General features: G+C 45.1%; 1 protein-coding gene across 1 annotated transcript; it reads left to right on the top strand.

Moving 5' to 3' along the window:
* Positions 1-4,075: 4,075 nt before the first annotated feature.
* Positions 4,076-8,195, top strand: LOC144730214 (uncharacterized). The gene is made up of 4 exons (XM_078610828.1): positions 4,076-4,203; positions 6,384-6,629; positions 6,968-7,150; positions 8,050-8,195. The coding sequence occupies exons 2-4, from the start codon at positions 6,420-6,422 to the stop codon at positions 8,056-8,058; spliced, it is 402 nt and encodes a 133-aa protein (XP_078466954.1). The 5' UTR covers positions 4,076-4,203; positions 6,384-6,419; the 3' UTR covers positions 8,059-8,195.
* Positions 8,196-14,673: the final 6,478 nt, after the last annotated feature.

Genomic DNA, 14,673 nt, shown 5'->3' with positions numbered 1-14,673 from the left:
CCAGCTTCAGGTCACATGCTGTCCGAAAATTTAAAGTATCACATAGACATCCATTTGTCCGGCGCCCCGCATGAAACACATTGAAAAACATAGAAAATAGTTGACCGATTAAAGCCAGTTTTTATTAAATGCTGATGCTTTTCTTACTACCAGCCGGCACATCGTATGAAAAAAATATTTTATTTATGTATTTTTATATAATTTTTGTATATGTATATTCTTGAATCTTGATGGGGGCGGCGCCCCTGCGCCCTCTATTGACGAGCCGCCACTGGCCTGAGGTCAGCAACCGTGATTGATAAAACGTCCCATGTACATAGTGATGTTATGGCATCCACTGCATGGTGATGAATAAATTATGGATTATCGCGTGCGTGTGCTCAATGGTGGATGTCTTGTGTTCCAGAGGAAAAGCCCTTCCCGTGCAGTGACTGCTCGTACAGAGCGACACAGAAGTCGCAGCTCAAGAGACACGTCCTGAGCGTTCACCACGTGCCCTTCGATAGCGCGCTGGACTCCGACTGCCCCAAGAAGAGAAGGCGGCTGGCTGGGTGCCAAGACAGCGGCCCAACTACGGATTTGAAGCGCGCACGATGCACACGGAGAACTTCGTGATGATTTATTTAATCCTGAGGCTGAGGTACCACGTGTGGGGCGATGAACTCAAGGTTTTGTGCCGCGGACATTTCCATGATGAAATTCCGTCACTTTCACTGCTGCGAGGTAACATCTATTGCCGAATATTTTTAGTCAATTGCTGTATTTTCTTGTATACAATATATTTAATAAATTGTCCTAATTTCATAACCACGGTTTTTGGGTTAGATCGCGTAAGTATAAATTATATAATTGATTAGTAATCATTTAATTAGTATGTTTCCTCTATAAGTAATGATAAATGTAAGATGTCTTCTTCTTCCACGCGTTTGTCCCACTCACGTGGGGTCCGCCGTCCTTGCCACCTTCTCCACACCGCCCCGTCCCGCGCCATCTCTCCCTCCGCTCCACGGGCCACCACGTTCGACCGCATCACCACATCGCCCCACGTCTTCTTCTGCCTTCATCTCCTCATCTTACAATCACAATTTCTTAATAACACGCTTCCAGCCGCACTAAGCCTGTAGCTGTCAGAGCGGTTAAAATTATTTTGTATTTCTGTCAGTTTCAATGGATTCGCGAATTTGTCTTGGCCAGTAATAATTAGTTTTACACAAAACTTAATTGTTATCAAAATAATTTGAGTGTCGTTGTTGGAAAGCATGTTCTGCAACTTCCAACAGTTATGTTTGAGAGTGTTTAATATTTATTTGGTGTTCTTTTAGTCTTACGCTAATGTTATGTCCCTTCTGTCCAATATAACATCTGCCACATAAGCAATTAATCCGATAGACACCATATGTTGATAACTTAGGCAATTCATCTTTAGTACAAGATACAATTTTTTAAAATTTTGTGTACCATTCCAAATCTTACTTAGATTTTTTGCTTTTCCAAAACTTGAACTAATTTGTCAGTTACTCCCGCGATAAATGGTATTTTTATTGTTTTAATAATCTGATCGCTTTCAGCAGTATTGCTGGTCGATCTAGGTTTGGTATTCACTGCTCTGTTAATTTGAGCATTATTGTAGCCATTCAATCATAGCGCTTCTTTGACATGTTTAATCTCTCTCCTCAGACTTTCACCATCTGACATTGTTTTAGCCTGATGTATGAGCGTCTTGATGAGAGATGATTTCTGTGCGGGGTTCCCTTTCGGTAAACGCAGTGTGTTATTTTACCATTTAGGCCTCGTCCGAGCAAAATATCCAAGGAAAGGGAGTGTGTTATTCACCTCCATTTCCATGGTCAACTGTATGGCCGGGTTTTTTTAATTGAGATGATTTAGACATTCATTCATGAAGTGTATCCTTACCATGTGGGCAGACAACTAAACCAAAAAGATGGTTTTAATGTACTTGAAGCAAGTGCTCTTGCTTCAAAGTTATCCATGTACAGATTCGCTATAGCAGGAGATAAAGGAGAGCCCATTGCTGTTCCTTCCTTTTGTTTAAAGAAATCACCTCTCCATAGGAAATAAGTCTGTTAGAGGCCACGGTGGGGGGGGGGGCAGGGGTAGTTTATCGTTGTGTTTGTCGCTGCGAGCAGACGGTGCACAATGGAGAGCTTGCTCAGAGCGGAGCTGGGCAAGGACTCGGCGAGGCCGCTGGGCGCTGCGGCCGGTGGAGGCTGCATCAGTGCCGGGCAGAGCTACGAGACGGGGCGCGGACACGTGTTCACCAAGATCAACGCCAAGAGCGGGGCACCCTCCTCTACGCCTCCTCACCATGCCACCTCGCCTCCTCACTATGCCACGTCACCTCCTCACCTCCTCTACCCTCCTCTTCGCCTCCTCTACACCACCTCGCATCCTCGCCTCGCCTCAACCTTCATTCAGCCCTGTCATTAATGCATCTTTCCACGCGCATCAGTATCACTCATTTTTCGCTGCGACTACTACCACCACCGTGGTGAATGTTGCAGTGAACTTCACCTAGTTGATTCCCCCCTCCACCCACGTTAAGGGACTCGGTCTACCAGACACTTTGACCGCTTCGTCTCTTCCACTCCGCGTTCAACCACCACGCCTCACTGCAGTTCACAGCAACGCACTCAACTAAACAACTCGGTCACCCACTCATCCAATCACTAACTCAATTACCCTAGTACACACTAATCTAGTCACGTACTCAATAACCCTATCACACACTCATCCAGTCACCCACTCACTTAATCATCCTATCACGCACTCATCTCGTCACTTACTCATCCAGTGACCCCTTCATCCAGTCAACCAATCATCTATTCACCCATTCAATCACCCACACATCCACTCACCCACTCATCCACTCACCCACTCATCCAGTACCCCATTAATCCAGTAACCCACTCATTCAGTCACCCACGCATCCGGTCACTAACTCAATTACCCTATCACACACTTCTCCACTCGTTTACTCAAACACTCACCCATTTACTCACCCACCCGCTCACCATCATGCAGGTCACCTCACTCTTTTCAGCTTCATCAGTTTGCACTGCTCCACTCTGGAATCCCCACCCGGTCTTCCTATTTCCCCAAACTCTTGCAACAATAAACTTGATCAATTTAAGGAACGTGTTTCTATGATCTTAATTATCTAATTACTCATTGGACAGTTATGTAGTATTTTTTGTTGTTGCTGGCCGTTTGGCTTTTTGTATTGTGGGGTTTGCATGGCTGGCAACCCCTTATCATTGCCTACCTTATTACAGACACATTCAGACCTTGTTGGTCACCCCGTGCCCCTTTTTAATCTCAACGTGCATCCTACATAGTCCCATCACAAGGGAGAAGCATACACAAATAGACTTAACTCAAAGGTTGCCCGTTTTGAAACGGCTATGTGCCGTATGGACCTGAAAACTCACTTTCCCCCAACAAAATACGGGTAAACCGTGTGGGTTGACAGCTACCGGTTTTGTTGTGTTTGCGAGTCCAAGTTATAGGACTGCACCCTGGGTTGTGCGTGGTTCTCATTGGTGGGAGATTCCCTTCGCTGCGTTGCACGCCAGTGGCTGGGGGCTGCCTGGGGCCAGTGACGTGTGAGCCGGTCCCAATGTGCACCGGCAAACATTTATCGCTAGGTGACCCCAGTGTTTATTGCCCGTCTACACGTGGATACCTGAAGCCCATGTCACTCCACTGCTGGATGAGTCCCGCAATGAAGATACAATCAGTACATCCACTTTGCTTTTGCACTCCACCTGTTCCATTGGCGGCCGAATGCGGATCTAAATGTGCATACGTTGGAGACTGGTTTATTTGCATAGAAATCAAACCAATTGACCCACGACCTTTGCCCCATAAACTTTCGACACTCAACACGTGGTAGCCTCAACGTGCACCTAGCCTAGCACAAGCGTGGTGACGTCACCTCCACTTTGTAGCCAATGGCGGTTGTTGTTGACGACGTCGCCTAGGCAACGCCGCCCCGCCCCCCTCTGCCTCTGCCCGCCTCGCTCTGTGCACGCGAGGCGCCAATCCGTGACGCGGCACTGAACGCGGCGCGTCACCGCTCAGCGTGGGTTGGGCCCTCAGCCACGTGCACGTCAGTCGCACGCTCACTAATATTTACACTTTTACTCGTGTTTGTGTTCGTCGTCGTCGTCGTTGTTGTTAAAGGTGAGGTAAATAATGATGCTACGCGACGTGTGTATTGATGTATACGTGCAGTTTATATGTTTAAACGTGATAGTAGTTTAGGCCCCAGAGCCGTTTTTTCCTAAGGAGCTTTTTATGCACCAACCTCAATTATTGCGCTTTTGTTAATCTTCATTTAACAGGAATAATTTACTTAAGATAGATGATCAAGCTACGATATTTTGCACAACAGACGATGGCAAAACTGGATATTGTGCGATATGTGCCACTGAAACCGCAAGAACTCAATAATGATGACTCGTGTTGAGTGTTTAATCTGCAAGCAATGAGCCCACAGGTTCGGAAATGTTAGAATGGAAACTGAAAATAATGAAACTCTTTTTGCTCTGCCATTTGATTTGAAGATACGACTCTTCAAAGGGCTTTGGTTGTAGTTATCAATATTTGAATTTCTATTTGGTTCTTTCGGTAAAGTCACTGAGAAAGAAAAGCAATTAAATAATAGAATACGACGTTTCGATTGCAACACAAGCAATCATCAAGTACAAATGAAAGATAAAACAAACCTAGTGAACTTAGAAATACAATGCAATCCAACACAGAGAGTCGGCTAATACAACAGTCAGCACCTCACCTGGTTGATTACGTTCTTCCAAAGATTACTACATGAGAGAGATACGAAACACAGACAGATAGACACAACATAGACACACTGTGTGTCTATGTTGTGTGTCTCTGTGTTGTCTCCCTGCTTGTGTGTCTATGTTGTGTGTCTCTGTGTTTTTCTCTACTTGTGTGTCTCTGTGTGTGTCTATGTTGTGTGTCTATATTTTGTGTCTTTGTTGTGTGTCTCTGTTGTCATTCTCTGCTTGTGTGTCTGTCTGTGTGTCCCCTGTTTGTGTTTCGTATCTCTCTAAAATTTAGTAATCTTTGGAAGAATGTAATCAACCAGGTGAGGTGCTGACTGTTGTGTTAACCGACTCTCTGTGTTGGATTGAATTGTATTTCTAAGTTCACTAGGTTTGTTTTCTACCTGATGACGATTGCTTGTGTTGCAATCGAAACGTAGAATTCTATTATTTAATTTATTCATTTTTCTACGTGACTTTACCGACAGAACCAAGGATATGAATCCCTGCAATCACGAAAGCTTTAAATCAAAATAATGTTCCAGTTTCTCGTTCAGTTTTTTAAATATAGATTTAAATAAATATACATGAAAACATCCACAAATCTGGCTGCCTCCTGATGATACTGTTTGCAATTACTGGCGAAACGTCGTACTCAGATTGTAAATGTTGTGGCTTTACTCGAACACACAACCGGTGTGCTGTACTGGTAACAAATTGGCATGTTCTGTTTAAGTGACAAACTTTACTAATTATCTGTGTCGGGTGGTGGTCGGTTTACCGACATTTATATATTTACGTGATCTTACCCAAAAAAAAACCTGTATTATGTAAAAATAGATTTATTTTCCCCCTTTCTTTTTGGTTAGTTTCAAATCTCTAACGCCTTTCAAATTGTTGTGATGTACAGTGCTACATTTCAAATTACTGTCATGTTTGCAACGGGTTGTATTGCTTCTTCCAGAAATCTACTTTCCCGAGTGGTTGTGCATTTGTCGCTTGTTTCAGAGGTTCGCGATTCAAGCCCAGGGGTCGCCCTAGTTAATACTGCGGGTGTATTAATAAAAACTGAATTTCCACAAATAATGTAAAAACAAAAAAATCCCGTGATATTATTCATAAATGAAGAGGACGTGTGTCGGTGTCACCATCTAAATTTGCAAATCTCTGAAATTACTGGATTGGGTAAAACCACATTTATGTATGGTGAACTTCTTTCGCAGTGTTCGTAACCAATTGTGCTAATCAAAGGTGTGGAGAAGGACAACACACTGAACACAAAAAGCGTTTTCAATCTCTATTTAAAAGTGGCTTCCTAATATCAGAAGGAAGAGCATTCCAGTTGGCCGCAGAAGCGAGTGATGCGGTGACTGTCTTTGTTAGATGGCTCGCCACAAGCCACTGCTGCTAGGATGATCCACCAACCCCATCTCTCGATTGCAATCGTGCATTGCCAGCACACCGTGCATTCGCCGTTGAACCACTCCTCCATCACGTGTTCCATCATCGCAACTACAGCACTGCGCTGCACCTGTGGCCACCACGGTTGCTCACTTTGCTTTGCTTGTTTAGGTGATCGGCAAGGCCCAGGAAGGCGAGCGGGAGGCGATGGACCGTTATCTGGCTCGCATCGAGTGCGACATCAAGCAGGAGGTGGAGGGCCGGCTACACAAGATCAAGAAATACCTATTGGAGTCGTTCCCCTTGCCAGGGACGAGCGCCGATCTCCGCCGACAGTTCACGACACAGCCGGCTGCCAAGATCGTGCTGCAGGTCTTCCAGAACGCCGAGGACATCTTTGTGAATAAGCTGAAGAAGGTGGGGGCCATGGCATCTGGACTTCATGCATCTGCTTAGATTTGTCAAAGATTTCCCACAATACATTTGTCCTCGGAATTATTGAATGAGTGATAATCGCCATACGTTTCAAGTCTGTGGATACTTCCACCAGTATCAAAATACTTGCTCTACCACTGAATTAACACTCCTCTATAACATTTAGGGTCATCGCTTTTACAAAATTCAGTCACGTTAAGACAAAAGTAAGAGTGGGCATTGAAATCGGTCAGACATCTATGCATGTTTCACCCTCTATTTGTCCCAAGAGTGCGAAATGGCTGCACGTGGTTTGGGTCCTTTGTTGTCTCCACCGACAGTGTGTGCAGGACTTCCTGGGGCAGGTGAAAGAGGACACGCTGGCCCGGAAGCTGTTTCAGTTGGCTCTGTGCTGTGGCTCGCTCGAGACTCCTCGCGACCTCCTGGTCAAGGAGAAACCGGCCGCGTTTCTCGGCAACATCAGCAATCCCTACAACAGACCGCCGTGTCCTCCGGAGAGTAAGGTGACAAATTTGCATTTACAGTAGACTCTCGATTATCCGCGCTAATGACGGGGAGGATGGCTACGGATGATTAAAAATCTCGGATGATCCAAAAATATATATTTTCTGCGGATCTCTATGCCAAAAACTAACGTTCAACCGATTGATGCACGTGCTTGGTGATCAAACTTTCCTGCTAATTTGACCAAGTCCAATATCGGCTCAACTTTCATGCGACGGACATTACTCTCATGTTCAGAGTGGGATGGAATGTGCTTCCCTTTATTGTGTGGACCAGAGGTCACTAGAAGCGATGTCAGAGGTAGCTTTGTGATGTTCTCTTCTGTGGGCCATTCTCCAATACGACGGGTTTCGCTGCTCTGTGAGAGATCCGAGTGGATCCTCCGTCTCATGACACGATATCGAAAGCACAATCTGAATAAAATGTAGTTTCTTGTATTGTACATGAGGGGTCAGACCACGGAGGACCTTCAGAATGCTGAGTGTGAACTTGAAATTTATTCTGGACTGGTTCGGGGGATAGTTGAACAATTTGAATATTAGGGCCATATCGTTTTGCATACGGGTGTGAGTGAGAAGTCTGCCAGCGTTTTTTTGAGTCCATAATCAAGATTTTTGGGTTAGATCATGTAAATATGCTCTCAATAATACGTGTAAATATGCACTATTTATTAGGCCTAATCCAAAAATCTCTATTGCTGCTAATATTGGTCGCGAAGGCCTTCGTGTTAAACTTGGTTTTTTTAGTCTTCTGGAATCTGGCGATGAAACGTATCGGGGAGTCGTAGATGAGACGTGGGGGTGGGGGGGCGGAGAGAGAGTTGCAATTGTCGAGCCTATTGGAGCGAGTTACAACATCGTTGTCCTCTCTACAATGGCATTGCTCCTCTCCTTCACAGAGGCGGTAGCCGAGCAGCTGGTCCGTCTGCTGAGCCACGCAAGTAAGATGGCAGAGCTCCTGGGCCTGCCCGCGCTGTCACGCATGGAGAAGCAGCTTGCCGAGCACTTTGACTCGTGCGACCTTTCCAGCCTGGGCCTCGGCTCCTTCTTGGACATCCTCCAGGTGCGTACGTGACGTGCGTGAGCCCACTCGCCTCCAGCTGTTAAGAGACAGTACAGCAAGTAGGTGTGCGACACTGCCCGTGCAACGTTTGAGTGTACTTCCCGCCTCTGAGTGGCGCGCAAACTTAAGTTCACTTCCGAAATTGTGCGCAATAATATTAGTTTATTATTATGAACTTAAAACTCAGTTGTCGATAACTCAAATACGTTAGAGTGTTATTTGTGCTTATGTAATCACTGCCAATGCAGAGCACAACAAATTATCACGTAAGATACATGGGTTTTCTCTTATCACTCTTAAAAAATGTACGTGAATTTGGCAAAAGTGAGTGTACAAAAGTGACATTAAGGAAAAAATGTTCATAACACTATATATGCAAAGTGGCCGGGTGCCTCAGAAATCAAAGCGGTGCGTTGTCAATAATGAGGTTCTGGGCTTGAATCTGGATTTTGACCGCTTGGGATTAAACCGAGTTTTCAAGTCTAGCAAGTTGATCGTCCCAGCCCCGTCAGCAGTGACTGCACAACACATCAATCTTATTAAACTTGCGTTTTGCACTTCATTTTCTTATTTCCAGCTCTGAGAATAACAATTTCAGCTTGACTCTCGTGCGCCGCACAATCTCATAGCACAGCTAATGTGAAAGCGTTGGCTCCTGTTGTGTAAAAGATAAAAGGCCACCCACAGCCTTTAAATGACACACGGGCTGCATGGCTATGCGAGATTTACGAATGGATTATTTGTCTCTTGACAAAACGCCGATAGCACATTTGGAAGAAAAAAAATTGAGGATGAATTTTGTTTTAATATGCAAACTTAAATCTCTAATATATTATTAGTTTTCGTGTACTGCATTGTGAGAAGCAGCTCCATGCGTATTTTTCAGTTTTAAGCCGGTGTTTGCCTTGCGATCGCCTCGGTGTCAACCAACCGATGTTGATTTGTTGTGTCTGTGGCAGCTGTTGGGGGAGACTGGGGTTGTGATCTCTGCCCTGGGTGGATCTGGAGCCACGGCGGGAAGCTTCTGCCCCAAGCGCGACGAGCTGATGGAGTTCATCCGCCAGTGCGGCAGCTTCGACCCCGCAGCGGTGAGACGCGGGCCACTGCAGGGCCCACCGGGGCGGCTCGGAGATGGGGATAAGGATTTGTAGATATAGGGCGCTCGCTGAAATAAACTCGGCAACTCAAAGCGCCGTACAGCAACGTCTCATCTCAACCATTCCATTGCCCTGCGGCTGTCTCGCCTCCCCAATGGCAGCTGTTCCTGTTTGACACGTGGTGCGTGCACTAGCGGCCTGTGAATGGACATGTCTGCCAGTAGGGAGCGGTGTTCGATTTTTGTACCTGGTTTTTCCTCGATAAAGTAATTTGCAAGTATTTTATCGGATTTGGCAAATCTGGAACATGATGTAGTTACACGTGGCCAATAATTTTTTTAAATACAGTGTCATGGGATTATTATCCTACATTGTGAAACAGACCACTTTGTTTATGGTGAATAAACTGGCTAAATTAACCAGGGTGTATGCTGGGCTTGAACCGAGAACTACCACTCGGCCATGTTTCCATAAATTCGTGCAGTCACATTAACGCTGTTCACGTCGTACGCAATGGACACTTCATTATTAGCATCACATCTGCCCCTGTTTGGCCCCTAGACCATTTTGAGAAGTCTTGTAAGGGCGGCGTATTACAGTTTGATTTTATATCGTCACGGCAAATATCCAATGGAAAACCACCCGTTCCGTGGGGGGCCTTTGCGCTGACACGGATTGGATGCGCCAGTGGAAAAGGGCTGCTAGCAACTCGGCCGCCTCCATACGAAAGAGAGAGGGTTCCAGGTCTCTGTTGTTTGCTGTCTGCTCTGCAGCTGCTGGCTGTGGACTGTGTTGTGGGGCAGCACTCATGCGTTCCTGCTGCAACCTTTTCACAACCCCGTGACCAACCTTTATGAAACTGGTGCAGAAAGCCAAGTCCGGTGGCGGCAGCGGCGGTGCCCATCGGTGCGCTGTTTTGTACGAGACGGCGCTGTGTGCTCGCGAATCGAGGTTTTGCAGCCCCTCCTAAGTGCCCCCCTCCTCACCCCTCTGGTCACCTCGTGATCTGCCTGACCGCCACGGGTCGCTCCTCAAAATTGTTGGGAGTTGGCGACAGACACTTGGGGTTCTTTAATTTTTCACATCAAAGGGTCAGTGACCATCACCAATATGCCATTGGGAATGGAACTTAATAATTCAATGCTCAAGGCAAGTGATCGGGGAGCCAAACTGAAGATTGTGTGTGTAACACCCCTCTGGCAGTCCACTGCCTGATGAAGGTCTTGCCACGTTGCTTTGGTCATGGGGGTTGTTGCACCAAACTTCACCACGCTTGGTGAATGGGGGGGGGATTAGGCTCAGGACTGGTTCAGATATCAGTCACCACTGACGTTAGCCATGGCTAGGAATCCAACTCGGATCGCCGCGTTAGTATCGCAATGCACCAAACATTGCAGCAGTGCTTCAGAAATCATTCCGAAGTTGCTTGATATTGCACACAGTTTGAATAAACCATCATTACTTCAGGAAATATATTTTGATTTTAAATTCAACGTTAAAGCGCGATACATCGGTTAAATCGATTAATATTTATTATTAAGCTGACAATTCATGTATTGCATTACACGTGTAAGAATCAACTTCTTAAAAACTGTATCCCTTTTTATTTTAATCGTTGCACATTGCCACTGCAGACAGTCGACATTCTCAGTGTAAGTTGAAAAGAACTGACAAACACCTTGTGAAAAACCCAACGCAGAAGATTCCTGGGTTTGATATTCCACGAAGCTCATGGTCCACCCAAAACTGCATCCGCACAAACCATGGCAGATGCGGATACCTGATGCACAAATGGAAAATGTAAAACTCTCCAGTATTTGACTGTGGTCATCCAGAACAGATCGTACAACGTGAAACGACGCAATTTAAAATGAAAGTCAAGCCACAGTGCGATTGTGACCATGCAACCCAAGCGATGCACGACATCGTAAACCACTGTCGTCTGTGCTCCTTCAACGGGGTTGGAATAGTAAATCTACACGAGGTTTCTCCTGAAGCCCTCTCGTCGTGACCAGCAGACCTCGGACATTGGCATGTGGCTCCTGAACATGTTGCCCTCATGCACAAGAATAGAATTCCTTGTAAAAGGTTTCAGTTTGGTGTTTTAATATTTTAACACCTGTTTTGTTGCCAGAAAAAAGGGGAAAAGCAATGCTCATAAAACCAGACTATTTACTGTACAAGGAGATTGTGAGTTTTTTTTATTTTTTCTAATACTTTTCATAACTGATTAAAGAATAGAGATTGGTCTTTAATTCTTATGATCTTCTTTGGAGCCATTTTTTATATTCTGGGCAAAACGAGTAAATTTCAGTGAGTTGAGAGGTTGACAATGTGTGTGGGGAGTGCATAGATGAGATCTGACACAGCCACAAGTGCAAACGCAGGTAGCTCGTCTTCTCCCATGGATGACAATGTCTTCATTGATGCGAGCATATTCAGTACATCCAGTTCAAATATGGGACTGAACTAGAAGTCGGGTGAAACCCAGTGCCGTACCCGATACACCGGACATTGACCTTCGCCGCCTGATGAGTATCTCATGGCCGATGGTGTCGAAGGCGGCTGAGAGTTCGAGGTCAACCAACGCTGTGGCGCACCGGTCTACCATGATCTTGTAGAGGTCATCTGTTGTCTTTAATAGAGCCATGTAAGTGCTGTGGAACTTACGGTAAGCCGACTGCAACGGCATGAATCTGCCCATCGCAGTGACATGGGGAAGTAATTGCTTCCGACAAAGGCGTTCTATGACCTTTTAAATCGTACTCAGGTTTGAGAACGTGGACAGTTTGCATTCATGATCCTGAATCATGACAATTCCTTGACTCTCCGGCAGTAGTGAATCGTTCCAACCATCGGTAGGAATCGTGTATATGTGTGTACGTGTATAAACAGCTGTACTATTGGCTTCTGTTATGGTCATGTACGTTTCTTTTTTATTTCGTGGAATATCACTTGCTGTACTCCACGAGGTGAGTGTTTGTATAGATAGGAAACATGTTATGTAGAGAATATAAATCTAATTCAGTACCTCGATATGTCTCCCACAGACGAGCGGGGAGACAGCAGCCAGGCGGTGAGCCGGCACTACCAACAATCGCCCAAGCTCTGCGGTTCTCTTTACATTCCGATATTTGCAGCCACTTACTGAGTGTTTACATGTGGGGGGAAACCAGTACACTCGCAGAAAACGTACGAATGTGAGCATGGGGGCAACGTTCTATCCTGTGCAGATGGAAAGGATTCCACAGTTGTGTTCCACTGCCTCCTGGCAAGCCAGGGTATGACTCATCCTCGATGCCCACCGGAATGGAGATTGCACACTTGCAATTTAATTTCCTGAGATTATTTATATCATGGGGTAGGCGGTGACAAAGCCCCTGACTCGCTTAACACGAACATGCGGTCCAGTGCATTGTACGTGCAGGGATACTCGCATTCCAAAATGTATGAATGTGTGTTGAACTTGAATCTTGACTTAGAGCTTTCGTGACTGCAGGAATTCCTATTCTTTAGGTTATTCGGTAAAGTCACGTAGATAGAACAATAAAATAATAAAAATAAATTGAATACAAAATAATTTTTAAAAATATCACGACGTTTCGATCGCAACACATGCAATCCTCATCATTTTTCTCCTGATGACGATTGCTTGTGTTGCGATCGAAACGTATTTTTAAATCCTTTATATTAAGTTCACTTGCTTGCTTGCTTGCGCGCTTACGACCGTGCAAATCTTTCGGTCGTTTTTTAACCCACTTCCCGTGATCCAATCAAGCTGACATTTTGCACACAGACTCGTTGTGCGTGACAATTTATTTTCGTGAAAATTATTTTTCCATAACTTTACACTTTTTAGGAATTTTGTTTTTATATTTAATTTCCAATTGCTTAATGGTGGCAGGCAATCATCTGACCCATAGGTGGCAGCAATCTCAAGCCAGAGGATATATAAAGGATATATAGTGAAAAACTTTGTTTTTACGGGTTAATTTTTTTCACTTTATTTTCATTTTTTTATTATTATTTTATTGTTTCAACTACGTGACTTTTTCAAAAGACCCAAAGAATATGTGTTGAACTTCTTTCGCAGTGTACGTAGCCAACCGTGCTAATCAGTGGTACATTAACACCTCGCCACAAATGCCCTGTTGCTCATGAGCACAGCGACTCAAATGAATCAGGCGCAAGGTTTGCGTGATTAATGCTTACAAAGTGGGGTCTATAATGAACAATATGGCTGAAGCTCGAGTTCTGTTCATTTAAAACCAAACGTGTTTATTACCAACCATACCTGGTGTTTGCACACAGATGCAGATTATGGGCGATGCGTTCTACACCATTTGGAATGTGATGTTGCAATGTGCAGCCACAGCTGCTGCAAAAATATTTGTCTCGGTTTGATCCACTGAACAATATCCACCGACCACACCGCACTCGCAACAATTATATAACTGAACAAAAATATAAATTAATTAGGACGGTTTATTAAATATATTGCACGTAAGAAAATACAGCAATAGACGTAAAAATACATGGCAGTTTAACACGTAGGCTTTCGCAACCAATATCATCCATAATACAGGTTTTTTGTGTTGGATCGCGTAAATATATAATTGTTTCGTTAAACCAGTCACCACCTGACAGCCTGTTAGTAAGCGTTGTCACGTAAACAAACATGCCAATTCGTCACTAGTACAGCACACCGGTGTGTTGGAGAGCCAAGCCACAACATTTACAATTGGAGTACGACGTTTCAGTAATTATAACTAGCTTCATCAGGCAACAGCCAGATTTGGGAGAAGTCCACCTGTTTCATTCCTAATATAGAGGCGTAGATGTGATGACAACACTTGTGCGCTCTTCTAGCACAAAGTGGGGGGGGAGGATTAATGAATCAACGTACATTATACATGCACATTATGCAAGCCCATTGATCTTGTACTTATGGAGTGGGTTAAACTCAGGCGCAGACTGGAACTTGGGAGGCAACACTGTTTATTAGATAACATAACAATTAACACTTAACATAACGACTTAAGGTGGTAGCCACCTTTCCTAACTTAACTAATACACGAGGATATTACATTACTGGACCAGGACAGCCCGACACGCTGCCTGGTCCACTAGCGGAGACCGGAGAGCTTCATCCCAGAGATGACCCAGCAGCATAGCAGAACAGCGCTGACCAGCCCAGCTCTCCGTCCACACACCGCTTATAACCACTCCGGCGTGGCCAGCCCCGCCCCAGGCCACGCCCCCCTTACCGATCCTTCGGGAAGGCCCGAACCCCAACCCCGTGACTCCCTTGGGGCCCCTGGCCCCCCTTTATACGGTCACGTGTCCTGTTGGGTTCACGCAGA

This window comes from Lampetra planeri, chromosome 35 (assembly GCF_965212315.1).
Source record: "Lampetra planeri chromosome 35, kcLamPlan1.2.h2, whole genome shotgun sequence".
Classification (NCBI taxonomy): Eukaryota; Metazoa; Chordata; class Hyperoartia; order Petromyzontiformes; family Petromyzontidae; genus Lampetra; species Lampetra planeri.
This window is presented reverse-complemented; position numbering and strand designations above follow the sequence as displayed.